The 14,533-nt window shown below is 47.5% G+C and overlaps 7 protein-coding genes across 7 annotated transcripts; 1 reads left to right on the top strand and 6 right to left on the bottom strand.

Moving 5' to 3' along the window:
* Positions 1–135: 135 nt before the first annotated feature.
* On the bottom strand, positions 136–1,144 carry N7479_010130 (RTA1 domain-containing protein; the record flags this gene model as incomplete). The annotated part of the gene is made up of 3 exons (XM_057257823.1): positions 136–581; positions 669–917; positions 982–1,144. The coding sequence occupies 3 exons, from the start codon at positions 1,142–1,144 to the stop codon at positions 136–138; spliced, it is 858 nt and encodes a 285-aa protein (XP_057105281.1).
* Positions 1,145–1,577: 433 nt separating this feature from the next.
* N7479_010131 (NAD(P)-dependent alcohol dehydrogenase) lies at positions 1,578–2,684 on the bottom strand (the record flags this gene model as incomplete). The annotated part of the gene is made up of 1 exon (XM_057257824.1): positions 1,578–2,684. One exon carries the CDS (start codon positions 2,682–2,684, stop codon positions 1,578–1,580), a length of 1,107 nt encoding a protein of 368 aa, XP_057105282.1.
* Positions 2,685–3,050: 366 nt separating this feature from the next.
* N7479_010132 (uncharacterized protein) lies at positions 3,051–4,885 on the bottom strand (the record flags this gene model as incomplete). The annotated part of the gene is made up of 4 exons (XM_057257825.1): positions 3,051–3,248; positions 3,315–4,517; positions 4,574–4,654; positions 4,706–4,885. 4 exons carry the CDS (start codon positions 4,883–4,885, stop codon positions 3,051–3,053), a joined length of 1,662 nt encoding a protein of 553 aa, XP_057105283.1.
* A 313-nt stretch (positions 4,886–5,198) lies between these two features.
* N7479_010133 (Leucine Rich Repeat domain protein) lies at positions 5,199–7,270 on the top strand (the record flags this gene model as incomplete). The annotated part of the gene is made up of 6 exons (XM_057257826.1): positions 5,199–5,359; positions 5,419–5,533; positions 5,595–5,705; positions 5,807–5,934; positions 5,987–6,524; positions 6,575–7,270. The coding sequence occupies 6 exons, from the start codon at positions 5,199–5,201 to the stop codon at positions 7,268–7,270; spliced, it is 1,749 nt and encodes a 582-aa protein (XP_057105284.1).
* A 535-nt stretch (positions 7,271–7,805) lies between these two features.
* Positions 7,806–9,575, bottom strand: N7479_010134 (indoleamine 2,3-dioxygenase family protein; the record flags this gene model as incomplete). The annotated part of the gene is made up of 5 exons (XM_057257827.1): positions 7,806–8,021; positions 8,081–8,383; positions 8,437–8,597; positions 8,660–8,976; positions 9,082–9,575. The coding sequence occupies 5 exons, from the start codon at positions 9,573–9,575 to the stop codon at positions 7,806–7,808; spliced, it is 1,491 nt and encodes a 496-aa protein (XP_057105285.1).
* A 1,114-nt stretch (positions 9,576–10,689) lies between these two features.
* N7479_010135 (Galactosyl transferase) lies at positions 10,690–11,878 on the bottom strand (the record flags this gene model as incomplete). Its single annotated transcript, XM_057257828.1, is given in 4 exon segments — positions 10,690–10,918; positions 10,934–11,354; positions 11,405–11,694; positions 11,808–11,878. 4 exon segments carry the CDS (start codon positions 11,876–11,878, stop codon positions 10,690–10,692), a joined length of 1,011 nt encoding a protein of 336 aa, XP_057105286.1.
* A 1,391-nt stretch (positions 11,879–13,269) lies between these two features.
* On the bottom strand, positions 13,270–14,408 carry N7479_010136 (glycosyltransferase family 34 protein; the record flags this gene model as incomplete). The annotated part of the gene is made up of 2 exons (XM_057257829.1): positions 13,270–13,966; positions 14,017–14,408. 2 exons carry the CDS (start codon positions 14,406–14,408, stop codon positions 13,270–13,272), a joined length of 1,089 nt encoding a protein of 362 aa, XP_057105287.1.
* Positions 14,409–14,533: the final 125 nt, after the last annotated feature.

A 14,533-nucleotide genomic window follows, 5' to 3' on the forward strand; every position in this document is an offset into this window, starting at 1 on the left:
TTATATTCATATATACCCAAGTTCAAAGCGCCAAAACCGCGGGAGAAATTTCATAACAAAATCGAAAAAAAAAAGAATTCGAACCTCCACCTGAATATTTGCACAATTACCACAACAAATCCCGATCCTAAATCACTATACCGCACCCGAGCCCTCCATGACCTTCAACCCGCCCATAGCCGTCACGACCTTTCCCCTTCCAAGAAGATAATTCACCTCGCTAGGGTGAATAACCACGAAAATGACCATAAGAGCAAACATCAAAAATCCATCAAAGACATAAATGAAGACCTCATTGCTCATGAGATAACCTTCCGTGCCCTGGACATACTCTACAACACGAATGATAGACCGAATGAGAACAAGGATACTGGACGAGTGCAACGCCCACATATGTTTGCGCCATGGATACTGCTCTGCCACTGCATGAGCAGTGGCGTGAGAGCTCAGGCGTTGCTGGAAGATGATCGCGCTAATCAGGAAGAAGCCGAAGAAGACGATTTGCACGATGAGGCCGCCGATGATAACGTTCTGGCCGGTGCTTGTGGAGTTTTCCGAGCTGGTGACCATTATTCCAGCACCTATAGGAAGATTAGCGTTGAGCTGGAGAAGAGCCAATTGATCGGAAATGATCGTAAAAAAAAGACGCAGAAGGGGAAAATTCATACCAGAAGCCTGCATCAGGAAACTCAACACATCACCCGCGACGAATATCTTGGTCATCCATCCAACTCGAATCAAGGCAAATTGCTCCCCCTTGACCATAACAATAATCCGACCCAATCCCATGTAGATACTCGCGGCGAACAGCGCCGGTGCAACCAGCAGCAATGTGCTCTGCATAACATAGGGTCCGATAGTCCAATCGGGAGATTGTTTCGATGACATGGCGCGGCCGATATATCCAATGAGCTCAACTGGGAGGTCGTTAGTACTGGAGAGTCTGGGCTTGGTTCGATATGGGTATAAGGTGGTACATACAGTATCCGCCGATCACGAGCGGGATGAAGAACCATGTTCTTGTGCGGAACAAATGGAATGTGTGTAGTAAAGTGACAATTGCAAAGCAGACAACGAATACTACTGCAGCTGCCAATGAGGGGTAGTATTCATAGGCGGTCCAGCGGGGGTGGGAAGAAGACATCTTGAATGTGGATCGAGTGGATAAAAGGCAGGGTCAGGTTGAATTAAATTAATGACTTGGAAAGCAAAACAGAAAACAAGTCTTATATATGTACTAATTCAGAGTTTTCTATATCTTAGTTTTTTGTCCCCAGGCAAACGCAAATTCGTGGAATATCAAAAGGAGACATTTGGAGTTCGTATACTTCCACCTTCGTATTGATATCCTGATATGGATTAGTGGATATACACTAGTCTTAATATGGAGCACGGTACGAGATACGAAAGTCTAAATCTTATTTTTGTATCAAGTGGATACCCAAAGGGCAAAGTGGGGGGAGATCCATGGATGCTTGTTCACACACATTCTCGTATAGATATCGTATAGAGGGGGCTGGGAATATATCTTGGGCTTCAATTTCAATATATCCATGGATACAGTCAGATATCCAACCCTACAACTTCGCCTGATCACCCCCATTTTGCAACACATACCGATATCTCGCCTTTCCCTCATGCACATCAACTAGCGCCTGATTAACATCCGCCATATCTCTCTTCTGTACCCAAGGCAAGACCCTCTTCTCCGCAGCCAGAGCCAACATAGCTCGAATATCATCCGGCGAACCAATGTTCGACCCGGTAACCTTGACACCCTTCTGAATAAGACTCCAAGCCATAAGCGGAGGCAACGCATCCTCGGGCGCACCAACCTGTACAAAAGTCCCATCCCTCTTAAGCAGCCTCAAATACTGCGCGAAGGGCATATCATGCGCCGAAACCGTACACAAGATAACATCAAGCGAGCGGGAGTGTTTCTTTGCCCACCCCTTCTCCTCCCCGGTAGCAATAAACCCATCAGCTCCAAGCCCACCAAGAGCATCTGCCTTCTTCCCAGACGAACGCGAAATAGCAACCACACGCTCAGCACCAAGCGCCCTAGCAAACAAAATGCCCAAATGCCCCAGCCCCCCAACCCCCACAATCCCAACCGTCTTCCCGGGCCCAACACCATACTTCCTCAGTGGTGCAAAAACAGTAACACCCGCACAAAGTAACGGCGCCGCCTCAGCTGAAGGCAGCAAATCCGGAATCCGGAATACGAAATGTGCAGGCCCGCGCCACGTCTCAGCAAACCCGCCATACGACTTCGACTTGTCGCTGTATCGTCCGTTGTAGGTGCCTGTCATGCGGGGGCAGTAGCTTTCTTCGCCGTCAGCGCAGGCTTCGCAGTCTGCACGTAGACAGGCGTCACTCTGTGCGCCGACGCCGACGCGGTCGCCGAGGCGGATTGCGTTGGGCGTAGACTGGGATGAGATGGCACTGCCGAGACGGGTTACTGTGCCAATTATCTCGTGGCCGACCACGCAGGGATAGTCGGTTGGGCCCCAGCCGGAGCGTAGGGTGTGGATGTCGGTGCCACAGATGCCGCAGTGGGAGACGGAGATTTCGACGTCAGTGGGTGTAAAGGGCTTTGGGGTGTAGGTTGTGTATGTTAGGGGGCTTCTAGCATCGTGGGCGACCCAGCCTTTGAATGTGTCTGGCTCTGTGCGAGGTGACATAGTCTGGTGGTTGCGCTGTGGAGATGTGCCGAGGTAGGTGTTGTGCTGAGGGATGGAATTGGGTAATTGAAAGCTTTTTAGTACTAGTACATTCCTGGAGTATCCGGGATTAGACCTCAAAATGGGAGGGTTACTTTATGATGAGATTGAATGGTTGAAGGTAAATGCAGCAAGAAACAAAATTGATATATAATGCGGAGAAGCCGAAGTCGAAGTTACCGAGGTCCATCTTAACTCCGAAATAGGGATCCATTATTAGATTTAATTCATGTCGATCGTACGCGATTTCGCAAAAGTGACTCCATATTTACATGCACTCGCTCCAAATATGTACAGTGCAGACTAGTGGGGGTATCAATTGATCTTTCACCGGGTCACGCCCATCAGATCGTCGAGCTCATCAGTGGTGAGGGTACTCCGACGCCGATTTGCCGGCTTGGATGCCTTTTCGGGTCGACTTCTCTTTCGTGATTCGCGCTCCTTCTGCTCATTTTGAGCTGCGCGGGCCTCGTCTTCGACGGCGGCGAGCTTTTGGTGCACGCTTAGTGATTCATTGGGTTTGAGCTATAGGGCGAATTAGTCCTCGGGATCCCATTGGGAATATCCTGGGAGATCGTTCTCGTTGCATACCTGATTAGGTTCCTTTGTTTCGGTCTTTCGCCTGGTTGGCCTGCGGGTCACAGTTTCGGTTTTATAGGCTTTGATTTTGAGGGTCTCATCATCGGTATTGTCCACACATGGTGAGCCTTGTAAGCCTGGAGTGAATGAAACCTTCCGGGGGCGCTTTGTCATGGTGTTTTCACTGCGTTCCCTCAGAACGCGATCGGGTCGCTCGGGTACTTTGCGAACCTTGGACCTCATCTTCGGGGGATTCAGCATCTCGGGATTTTGTGCTTTCTCTTCAGATCCACTCATATCTTCCTCCTCATTTTGGTCTTCCAGGATTGTCGGGATGGGATTGGACTCTGGCAACCTTTGTGTGCTCATGTCCTCAGTTGAGTTAATACTAAGATCAAGATTCATGCCGCGCTTCAATTCCTCCGCTTGGATAGAATCACCTCCGTCTGCAAGACGACTCTGCCACCCACCCATCATGGTAACTGCTTGCTTCCATCGGGATTCCATCTTCACCCAGCCTTCCCGCAGTCTTTTGATCTCCTCGTCTCTCACCTCAACCTCCTCAAGAGGCACGAATGAGGGATTGGTAAGCAGTGTTCGTAGATGCTCTAGCACTGCTTCCATCTGAACGGATAGTTCTTCACACGAGGTTGGTAGCGAAGTAATAGGCCCTGAAGAAGACTTCTGAGCTCCCATGCTCATAGCCATACCCGACTGCTCATTCTCACCATTCCAATCCTCAGCTTGTGTTAAGCCTTGTAGGTCCTTCAAAGTACGAACAGTGGTTCGAGCAAGCTCAATCAGGGTATCGTTTTCATCACTGAGATGCTGACATAACTCAGTTAAGAAGTCGGTCGTCTCCTGCTTCAAGCTATATCCAGGCTCATGTACTCGTTCTCCGCCGCTAGCCAGAAGACGCGATCGATCTGACGCAGGGTTGATATTGATAGTAGTCACACTCAGACCCTCGCGCTTGCCTCGTTGTCTCTCAGCCAGATGCGACTTGAGCTTCTGCATTTCCAGATCCCGCTTGCGAATATCGTTGGCGCATTGTGCTCGGACCTGTTGGACAGTACTCTTCATGCGCTGGACTTGGTCCTTGAAAGTTCGGATGCTCGCTTCGGCGTTGGACATGTTCGACTTGAATGTGCGCTCCTGCGCCTCTGCCAGAGCTAGCGAGCGGCTCAACTCGGATGTCTTCGTTTTCAATTTCCCCTGCACAAGCAAGGGATGTTAGCGTGCTATGCGGCATAAGTACAATGAAGACATACGATCTCCGTGGTTTGCTCCACCTCGTTGGCTTGCAGTGTGCGAATAGTCGTAGATAAACTCTCGCGGTGCTCGGACTCGCGCTAGATTTTGTCAGTGGCTTTTGAAGTCCCATCTCAGAAAAGCACACGCACATCTCGTCTCAATACTAAATCGTTGACCAAGTTAATCACACGAGCCATGGTGCCGTCTGTCCCTCCTTCTTCGTTTTCTGGGTCGGCAAAATCGATGGCGCGACCACCTTTTAGCAGGCCCCTTGCCAACAGGATATTGTTGACATAGGTCGAAGCTGCCTGCAGGTTATGCGACTCCATGGCAGCGATCACTTCTATTGTCAATACAAATAACTCCGAATGCCGAATGGGGAAGAAAGTAAACACGGGAGTACGGGGGGCTGTTTGTGCCAAATGTGTAGTTCGTTGCACAGTGAGGACGGGCGGTGTGACTGCTGGTTTTATCGCGGAATTGTATCGCGAAGCACCCATAGTGCGTGGCATTGACATAATCCGTGGGCATAACCCATGACCCAACCATCGTGTCCTGTTTGCCCCTTCCGTGGCATTAAATATCTCGATCGTACCCCACTACTTAATTCTCACCAACCGCGTTTACATCTTGCTTTTCATCATGGCTTCAAAGCCAGGTACGCGTATCCTACGCGGAATAACATCCAAAAAGAAGGTTGACACAGAGCAAGCTGCTGCTCTTCAGCAAGTAGGCCAAAATGCCTACAAAGTTGGTGATTTCCAAGGCGCCATTGAGTCCTTCACCCAGGCACGCCCTACCTTGTATGTTCCGTCGCGACTCATACTCATCATCCGTACATCTAGGCATTGGAGGCAAACAGTGAGGATACTAGCGTACTGGACAATCGTGCCGCCACATACTCCAAGATGAAACTGTACAGCCAGGCCCGCGCTGATGCCAAAGCTATGGTCAAGCTTGCACCCAACGACGACCGTGTAACTACCCAACCCAATGCTGATTTCTCAATTGTGAATGCATAACTGACTCTGGATAAAGGGATACATGCGCTTGGCCAAGGTCCTTTGTCTGGATGGGACTTTTGACAAGGCCCGAGACATCTACGAATATGCCCTCCAGAAACTACCAGCCGATCACCCGGGCCGTAAGGTATGTTTTTCTTTCTTTGCTTTCCGTTTTGTTGACTCCTGAATGTGATAATTCTCTTTTTGTATCTCTCACTCCTTCTTTCCCCTACTAACTATATCTAGGCCCTCGCGCAGTTGCTCAAGAAACTTCAGGATAAGCTGGCAGGAGGAAACAGGCGTGATCCATTCACGGTACTTCCACTGGAGATCGCAGAACTCACGCTTCAGCGCTTCTCGTTCAAGCAGATTGTGTAAGTATCTAATGCTCATTTCTGAGATCCACTAGCTCATTACAGCATATAGGGCAATCCTACGCGTCTGCAAAGGATGGAGCCGATTCCTAGGCGGTCTAACCAGCCTCTGGATGAATGTCGACCTCACCGGAGCTAGATCTCGTGTACCTTGGACATCTGTTCGAAATTACATCCATCGATCACGAGCGCAACTGACCAATGCCACCATTGCGAATCTCGTTCAAGCTACTACGCCTAAGGTGCTTGACATGCTGAGCAGATGCCCCAAACTAGAGCATCTGGAATTGATGGTTCCCCATGACCAGCCCCAGGAATTCTACTTGAAGATCAAAGTTTTCCGACAACTGAAGAGTATCGTCTGTGGACCAGACATCGACCTTTCGCATGCCTGTGTTGGAAGTATTTTATCCACGCTCCCCAAACTTGAGAAAGCTGTTTTTCTCCGTATTTGGAAAAATTCCAGAGGGCCCGTACTCACATCAACATGGCCTCAACATCTTCCGAATATGAAGAGTCTAACTCTTGCGTTTTCACAAAATACGCGTCCCATCTCGAACGCCATGGATGTACTTCCGTGGTTGGGATCGGTAGGCTTTCTCTGGATCTGATATCCAGCACTTGTGCTAACACAATCCAGTCTGTGTATCCCAATCTAGAGGAGTTGCGGCTGATCTGGGATCCTGCGCAACCACGATCATACCAATTTGATCCGGTGGGGGAGGAGGAACATCTTCCTCCACTTCGTATACTAGAACTTTGGGGCGCGGCTGTCAAACTCACTTTTTATTCAATCCTTCCCACCAGCCTTGAGACTCTACGCATGTTTTCAGGGTCTATTGATACTCCTAATTCTGCGAATTTGTTCATACCGCGAAATAACGAGCTCCCAAACCTGAAGACCCTGGAACTCAATGACACCCCATGGGCCAATAACGCCACGCTCTCCCTGTTCATACTTCATTCCAAGGCTCCCCTCCGAACCCTTCGTGTGAATCTTTGCCACAAAATCAAAAGCGAAGACTTCCTTAATATTATTAACGATCCCGACGGGATAAATCCAGAATTGAAAGAATTAACCGAACTCGGGGTCGTTGGCATGGCTGGCATGGACGATTGGAGTGTCAGAAACCTGTGGGCAGTATTGCCAAACCTGAAAATCCTTGACTTGTCACAGACAAGAATCACCGGCTGTACCATTCGCATGTTCGCAGATGCCCGGAACGAAGAATCAGCCACTGTAAAGCTCGATGGCTTGATTCTAAAAGGATGCGACGATGTATCTCGTGACGCCATTGACTATGGACGGCAAATGGGGCTCAAGATTGTCACTTAGGGCTTGGCAGCATTTTGGTGATACTTGGGCGGTTTGAAAGTTGATGATCGCCTAGGGCATCACCTTTGTACGATACAATGATGAGAGATAAGAAAAGATACCTGGATACTATGATATGAATGTATACGAAATTGATCGCAAAACTGCCTTGTTCGTCCACATTTAGTCGTATCGTAGACTACCGGGTTATTAGTCCGTCTTGGGAAAGAAAATGCGGTCAAGAACTAACTACGTATCGAGCGTAGACCCCTGCATATGTAGACATCAGCTGATGGAAAACACAAGATGACAAACTCCTGAGCTTGCTAACCAAAACTTACAATCCTGTGGGATTTCTTACATACTTAGAAAGCGGAAGTAGATACTGAGCCTCTGTGAAACATCGGCTTGAATAGGTAGATAATCAAGATAACTTCGAATACCGACAGTTACAGACACGAAAATGAAAGATAACACGGTATTACGCCTAACGCAAACTCACAATCTAAAGAAATATAAGAATAAAGCCAGCATCGAGGGGGAAAAAACCAGCTATCTAAACCCCCCGTTCCTGGCACCACCTCTCAACCTCCCTAGCCAACTTCTCCTTCTGATCACGCACAAGCTCCATCATAGGCTCAACCTGTTTCCTGTGTGAGGCAACGAGATCTTCCTTGCCATCAAATACAACGACACCATCCTTCTTGGCGAGATTATCATCATAAATTTTAACCATGAGCTCCATAACAGCAGAGAGCTGGTTCGGAAGCCACTGGAAACCCAAAAAAAATCAGTAAATTGACCATAGCAAAGAAATCAGACTTTACTCACGGTTACGATGGGACTACCGCCCGTAGCGGTAGGATGCGGTGTACGACGAATGATATACTCACGCGCGAACAGCCAGTGTCGCCAGCGGAAACTGCGAATGTGATTTAGCGTGCGCAGGAAGAGTACTGCAGTCTCAGAATCTTGGATGGCGTAGTTCTGGACGCCAATTTCTTCGGACTTTTCGCGGATGTAAGTTAGGAATTCACGGTGTGGGAGAGGGCGATAGGCGCGGAATTCGTGGAGGATTTTGGTAAGGGGTGTTTCGGGCATGGGGATTTCGCAGAGGTGGTCTAGGAGGGGGATCTGGGGTGCGGTTAGTTGGGTTTGGTTATGTTCAATTTTGTTGGATTGCTTACGATGCTGTCGTTGGCGCCACTCTCACCGCGGAAATACAGGGGTTTGTTGTCCTCACAACCTTCGTATACCACACCGTTCGGGAACATGGATTGGTTGGTGATGCCGAAGATGAAGACGCGGAAGGAGAGGTACTCCGATGGCTTGGAGTTACCCCACATGTCTATTTTGATGTCAGTCTAGAAGACTAAGGACAGAATCATTAGAATGATTAGGGTTGCGTACCTTCCATGGATGTTTCGATTTTCTCCATCGACCTTAGGATCTCTCGGAATCCGTCGTTAATTTCCTGTCGGGAGCCATGTTGCTCAAGCGAATCAACGATCTTCAAAACACCGGCAATGAGCGGGCCAGTCTCCTTGACCATGTCGACGTGAGTCAGGATGAAGCCTGCTTCAGAGCTCTTGGGGTCGAGACCTTTCTCGAATGAGCGAATCAGACGAAGATTCGAATACTCACTCAGACCCTTAGCAGGGTCGGCGACGGTGTAGTTGAACAGAGCATAGGAGGCAGCATATGACATAAAAGGTGGTAGATTCAATCTAGAGAGAGTTATTAGTTAAAGAATTGTTATATGACGATGTGTGTTAAAATGAGCCACAAGATGACCAAGTAAGAAAAGAAGGGTAGAAAGGTAGAGGACTTACATCTCAGCACAGCGATACATGGGACGAGCAATGGACTGGGGCAAGACATCCCGACCAAGTCCATACCCACCCTCCGGGTCATTGTTCCAGTGCTCCCAGCAAGGCTCGAGCAGGTAAGACGAGGCCAGGAAGGTATAGTCTCGGAAAACGGCAGCAATAGTAAAGCGATCATGCGAGCCATCGGCGAGAACGAGCTTCTCAACCTCGTCAGTCAGGTCGGTAAGTTCAGCCTTAACAGCAGGGCCAAGCTCATAGGTAGCCAACAGACCGGGCTTGCCATCGAGCCGGACGACAGGGAGACGATTGACCAGTGACAGCAGAGCACTAAATTCCTCTGGTAGTTCAGTAGGTGCAGTTTCATAGGGCAAGAAGCCTGTCTTGGTGGTGATAGTGAAAGGATCTAGGGAATGGGAGATGGATGAAGGGTCATCATGGATGTGAGGGAACCGCTTCAGGGTAGTAGGGGAAGGGTAGGGCACATAGGTTCGAGTCATGATGATATGAGATAAGACACAGAAGAGAAAGGACTAGGAGTCTATGGTATGTTGGGGTAGTATAGGGAATAGTGTAGATGTATATGTCCGAAGACCAAGTCAAGAAAGAGCCTCTGAAGTAGAGGAAATTGGTGAAAAAAAGATGAGGAAGAAGCCAGGAGACCTTGAGAGATGAAAAGAGAATTGGAACTTTGAGAATTTGGGCGGGTGAGGAGCAGATTCTTATAATACTTTGAGGCCGGTAACAATTCCGGCCTCAAGTCCTCATTACGAAAGAGAATAAGAGATAGCGTGGGCCCGGTGGCATCCGGTGCTGCATGATGGAAATTGGTTCTGTCTATCCTTTATAACATTCGAGGCACTTTATATGAGTGTATTCGGCCAGAATAAGATATTTTGACAGTCCTCTGGATATCCAGATGAGCTATACAATTGCCCAGTGAGAGAGGGCAGAGGGCGGTCACGGGGGTGGCGCTAGTCCCGATACAGCATGGGGTTTGAAAGGCGATTTGACTACTTTACCTGGAATTTAATGGAATTTTGTAGTGACCAATGCCAATCTCTGTGTTTCAAATGCTTATAACGGAAAAATTGACCATTCAGTGATAAAATATTACGGATGACGGCCAAAATATGATCTATTTCAAGTCATGATGCTCTATAGTCCAAGCGCTGCCAAGCGGTGATCCTCAGATCCCATCTTTTGATTGGACGATAAGTCTAGTTTAGACTTTCCTAGCGTTCGGAGGCCGGAATGCTACCGGCCTCCGAGAGTAGCCGGCCTCGTTATAAATATGTGCTTATACTTGATATAGGACAGGCCTCGAAATTGGTATGACTTCTGTGATACCTTGTTCTTATAGAAAGTCCCGAGATAAAGCGAATATTGACCTATCAACAGCTTCATCTCTCCAAAGACTTTTAATATCTTGATTTTCGGTACACGTGAAAGTCACACTTTGTACATCATCAAATATAGATTGAAAGCGAACAAAAGAACCTATAGTACGTTTGCTCAACCAAAGTACATAGTCGATTCATTGGTTTCTCCATGTTATATACCATGCACCTAAATGTAAATAGTACCTATCCATCGTGCCCTTCCATCCATATTTCATGTGAATGCACGCTCAGTTCTATTCACCACCAGAGCTCGAGAGTTGTGATAGAAAGACCCATGCAATTGCGGCAAAAAATAATACAAGACCGCATCCCCCACAGCAGCTGGCAGTGATCTCTTGTCGCCCCAATAGTGCCTCACAAGCTCCCCAACACACCCGGTAGATGCGACCTCAGGGCACCCATTTGCCTCTGCACAAGACAAAACACGGATGTCTTCCGATCTGTTGAAGTCATACCTAACATGGTTCCCAAATGCAGATTGCTCATGTGGCCATTCCCGACCCCACCTCGCGCAGTCTGGATAACGTGTTTCGGTGGGACAAGTCTCCCATGCCTTAAAGAGTTCATGGGTACGAGGGCTCTGCTGGGCAATAATAAAGCCAGTGTTGAGAAATGTTCGGCCGTTCCAATCATGATTGTGAGGTGCTTCTGGATCGAGTGCCATGGCAACTAGAGTCTCCGGAGTGATCTCCCAGTAGTTGAATAGCCATTCAATAGGTAGATTGGGGTAGAGAATCATGGCATCTGCATCTATGAATACAACGTATTTGTAATGCTTCAGCGCTTCTTTGATTGCAGTGACTTTGGTCCACGTTCCGGTTCGCCCAACTGCTCTAGGGATTTGAACTAGTCGGTAGTCGTAGCCGTGAATCATTGCTATGCTCATCTGTCAGGAAGTAGAATTAGATGGAATTCTGACTACTTACCGAACATGAAGTGATTGAGTCTACCACTGGTATCTGGGGGGAGTTCGGTTACGTTCAATGGAGCTTTGCTCAAAAGACCCTTAGGGCCATCAAGATAGCGACTGTCGACGTCCAAAATGATAACCTTCTTTCCTAATGATTCGGTGAACCTTAATGGTTCCGCAAGCCAGAATGTTTTCCCTGTGTGGCCAATAAATATGGTTCTAGTAATTGGGTGTCTGTAGGGATTGTATAGTTCGTGGACCGTGGAGGAGTGTGAGGAGCTTTCGACGGTCCATCGGAAGTAGTTCCTATGCCAGATTCAGTGTTCAATTTCAATACTTTGCTTCGGGTGGGCTCATACTGGGATGGCTGATCAATAAATACACTGTTCAAGTAGGAGTAGACTAAAAATAGCGCACACGCTATCAGACTGGAAGTAAAGATGGCGGTGACTCGGCGAGGAAACATGAGTCCAGACCTTGCACGGCGCATGGAGATGTTGTACACATGAAAGCGGAGTTCCAGTCTGTAGAATTGGAATAGTCCACATAAATATGGACGTCGATTGACATGACATAATATTGATGGTATGCCGGAATATGAGGTCTACCAGATTTCTGACCTTCCATTTGAGCGTTCACTTTCTTACCGCTTTTTTCGCTCAACAAATCCAATCATTTGCCCCCCAAGACTCATATGTATTTTAACTTGGAAGACTTGTGTAGTGTTTTATTGACCAAAAATTTATCCGAATAGATTTCTGGGGTTCCGACACTGCTTCTGAATTTCTTCTTTTTGACCGAATGTACCGTCTCTTCAGTTCACAGTTCAATTGCGAACGGTGGAAGTCAATGCTCAGCAGACGCTGCAAATCCTCATTCCATAGTAGGTTGTCTAAGTGAAAATCCCCATGCATCACCTCCTGGGAGTTTATTTCTTTCCTAGGGCGTCGAATCTGCCTTTACAGTCTTAGAGAATGCTCTATACTATTAATAGTCTCACCATCCCGCCCCATGAGTAGCATATGTCGAATCTCACCAGGTCTGTAGAGGGAAAAAAAATTCTTATTTAGATCGATTGGGCCGAGGGACATAGGGATCGCTGACTCCTGGACTCTTTGGAGAACATGATATATCTCTATTTCACAAGAAACGTATGGCCAGAGATGCGTTGTAGTCCCTTTTCCCACGACTGTGTAGCTACATACGGCGCATATGATCTTGAAAGATGCCCCATATAATCTGCTCTTGTTAAGTGGTGTGCAATGTTGATCGATATCTGTATTCGATTACTGGCTGAGCTGGTGAAGGAAATCTGGTGCCGTGGCCTGATGTTTGTCACCTTGGCCTCGTCTACGCAAAACTAAATTCGGACCATTATCATCCAGAGTGCCATCCTGCTGAAGCCCAAGCAAGCACCTTTGGGTATGGAACTGCACCTTACTCTCCACGATGCACCTATACGATCGTTCCCTTAACAAGTCCTAGAAAATCCGAAGAAATGTCAGCCTAAATTTGAACCCTACGTCCTTACTCACGGTGATGTTAATTTAGGTAATGTTATAGTGAAAGATGGTGGGCTGGCTAGAATACTCGATTGGGAATTCGCTATATATTACCCGGTTTAGTATGAGTATATAGGTTTCTACGAGAGGCATGGGTGCATATGGTAAGGGATATAATGATACGAAGGATTTCTGGACGGATTTGTATCATTTGAGAAATTATCCTAATTTGGATAAAAAAAAAAGCTGAGAAGTGTTAGAAAGATTATATTCAGATTCATAACAAAGAAATAGATTTTGAAAAATTTGATCAAGACATTTTGAAAAAGCTGATGACGAATTATACCTTCCACATTCAATGAAAATATTCAACAAAAGCCTATGCCACCCCGACCAACGCATTAAGATCCTCTGTATATTGCTGTACCAGCTCCATATTGTCTGATTTCTCACGCAATGTTTTCTTGAGTGCATCGATTGCCTCTTTCGTATTTCCAGGCAATGCCTCCCCAGACTGCAGTTTCTTCTCCACATCCTTGATGCTTTCCTTCGCACTTCGTATCTGTGACCAGTAAGATGTGGTCTTGTTGATATATCCAGTCTCTTCAAGAGGCAAGTTCCACTCATGAGGAGTCGTCTCCACGATATTCAACCATTTAGCCATATGCGGCCATCGGCGCTCCTCTAGACCCGGGAAGTGCACGAGCAGGTCTCCCCTTTTGCCTTCATAGGCCCAGTCCCATTCATAGGTATTGATCCATGGCCGTGGCAGATAGGAGACTCCATCTGCGTAACCCTGTCCCTTTGGACCCCCTGTCGTCTTGTTGAGCACATGTCTCATACTTTCCTGATCGGCAGACCGACCGAGGTCAACCTGAGGGAGATAAAGAGGATAGCCCAGTGATTCGGTAAGGAAACTGATCATCCAAGGGTGGACATGCAGGAACATTATTCCCGTGTTAAGGCCGTTTTGGTCCTGAGTTGCCACCAGATGTATATCCTCCAAGTCTGAAGGCGGAAGGAAGATTTCCACGGGAATATCGTGGTTTAGTATAATCGAGTCTGCATCTACCCACCTGCAAGAGTCAGTAATTTTCCAGCAAATACAAAGAAAGAAAAGACATACATCAACCACTCCATTCTCTCGCCGGCTGGCTTGGCCATTTCATTGATCACCAAGGATATTAGATAGCTTGGTTTATTCCAGAATCCGACTGAGATATCCTGTCGCAGGATATGCATGGGGTAACCCCATCGTTTCCCGTGGCGTTCATGGCTTTGTAGCGCTCTTTCATACATATGGTTCGTCTTTCCGTATAGCATGGACACTTTGGCGACTCTTTGCAAATTGTTGCTAGGAGCATAATCTGATCCAGAGATATAAAAGGATTTGTAGGACTTGACTGTAACTCCAAAAGCACATATCACTGATAGAACTATCAGGATGATGGGGAGGGGCCGTTGTTTGAATGTCATGGCCAGCATCACCGCGTAGGTGCCAGGCTTTTCATGATACATGGGGAGGTGAAAAATAGATTCTGCCTTCAGGTTAAGATGAGATTATCACTAGATTTAGAATTGGCTTTGGTCGGAGGCTCGTGAGTTGTATCAATTCATGCTTCCGGATTGGGAATGCCTGTTTC

The sequence above is a fragment of the Penicillium vulpinum genome, assembly GCF_028829585.1.
Source record: "Penicillium vulpinum strain IBT 29486 chromosome Unknown utg000004l_segment0_segment0, whole genome shotgun sequence".
NCBI classification, from domain to species: domain Eukaryota; kingdom Fungi; phylum Ascomycota; class Eurotiomycetes; order Eurotiales; family Aspergillaceae; genus Penicillium; species Penicillium vulpinum.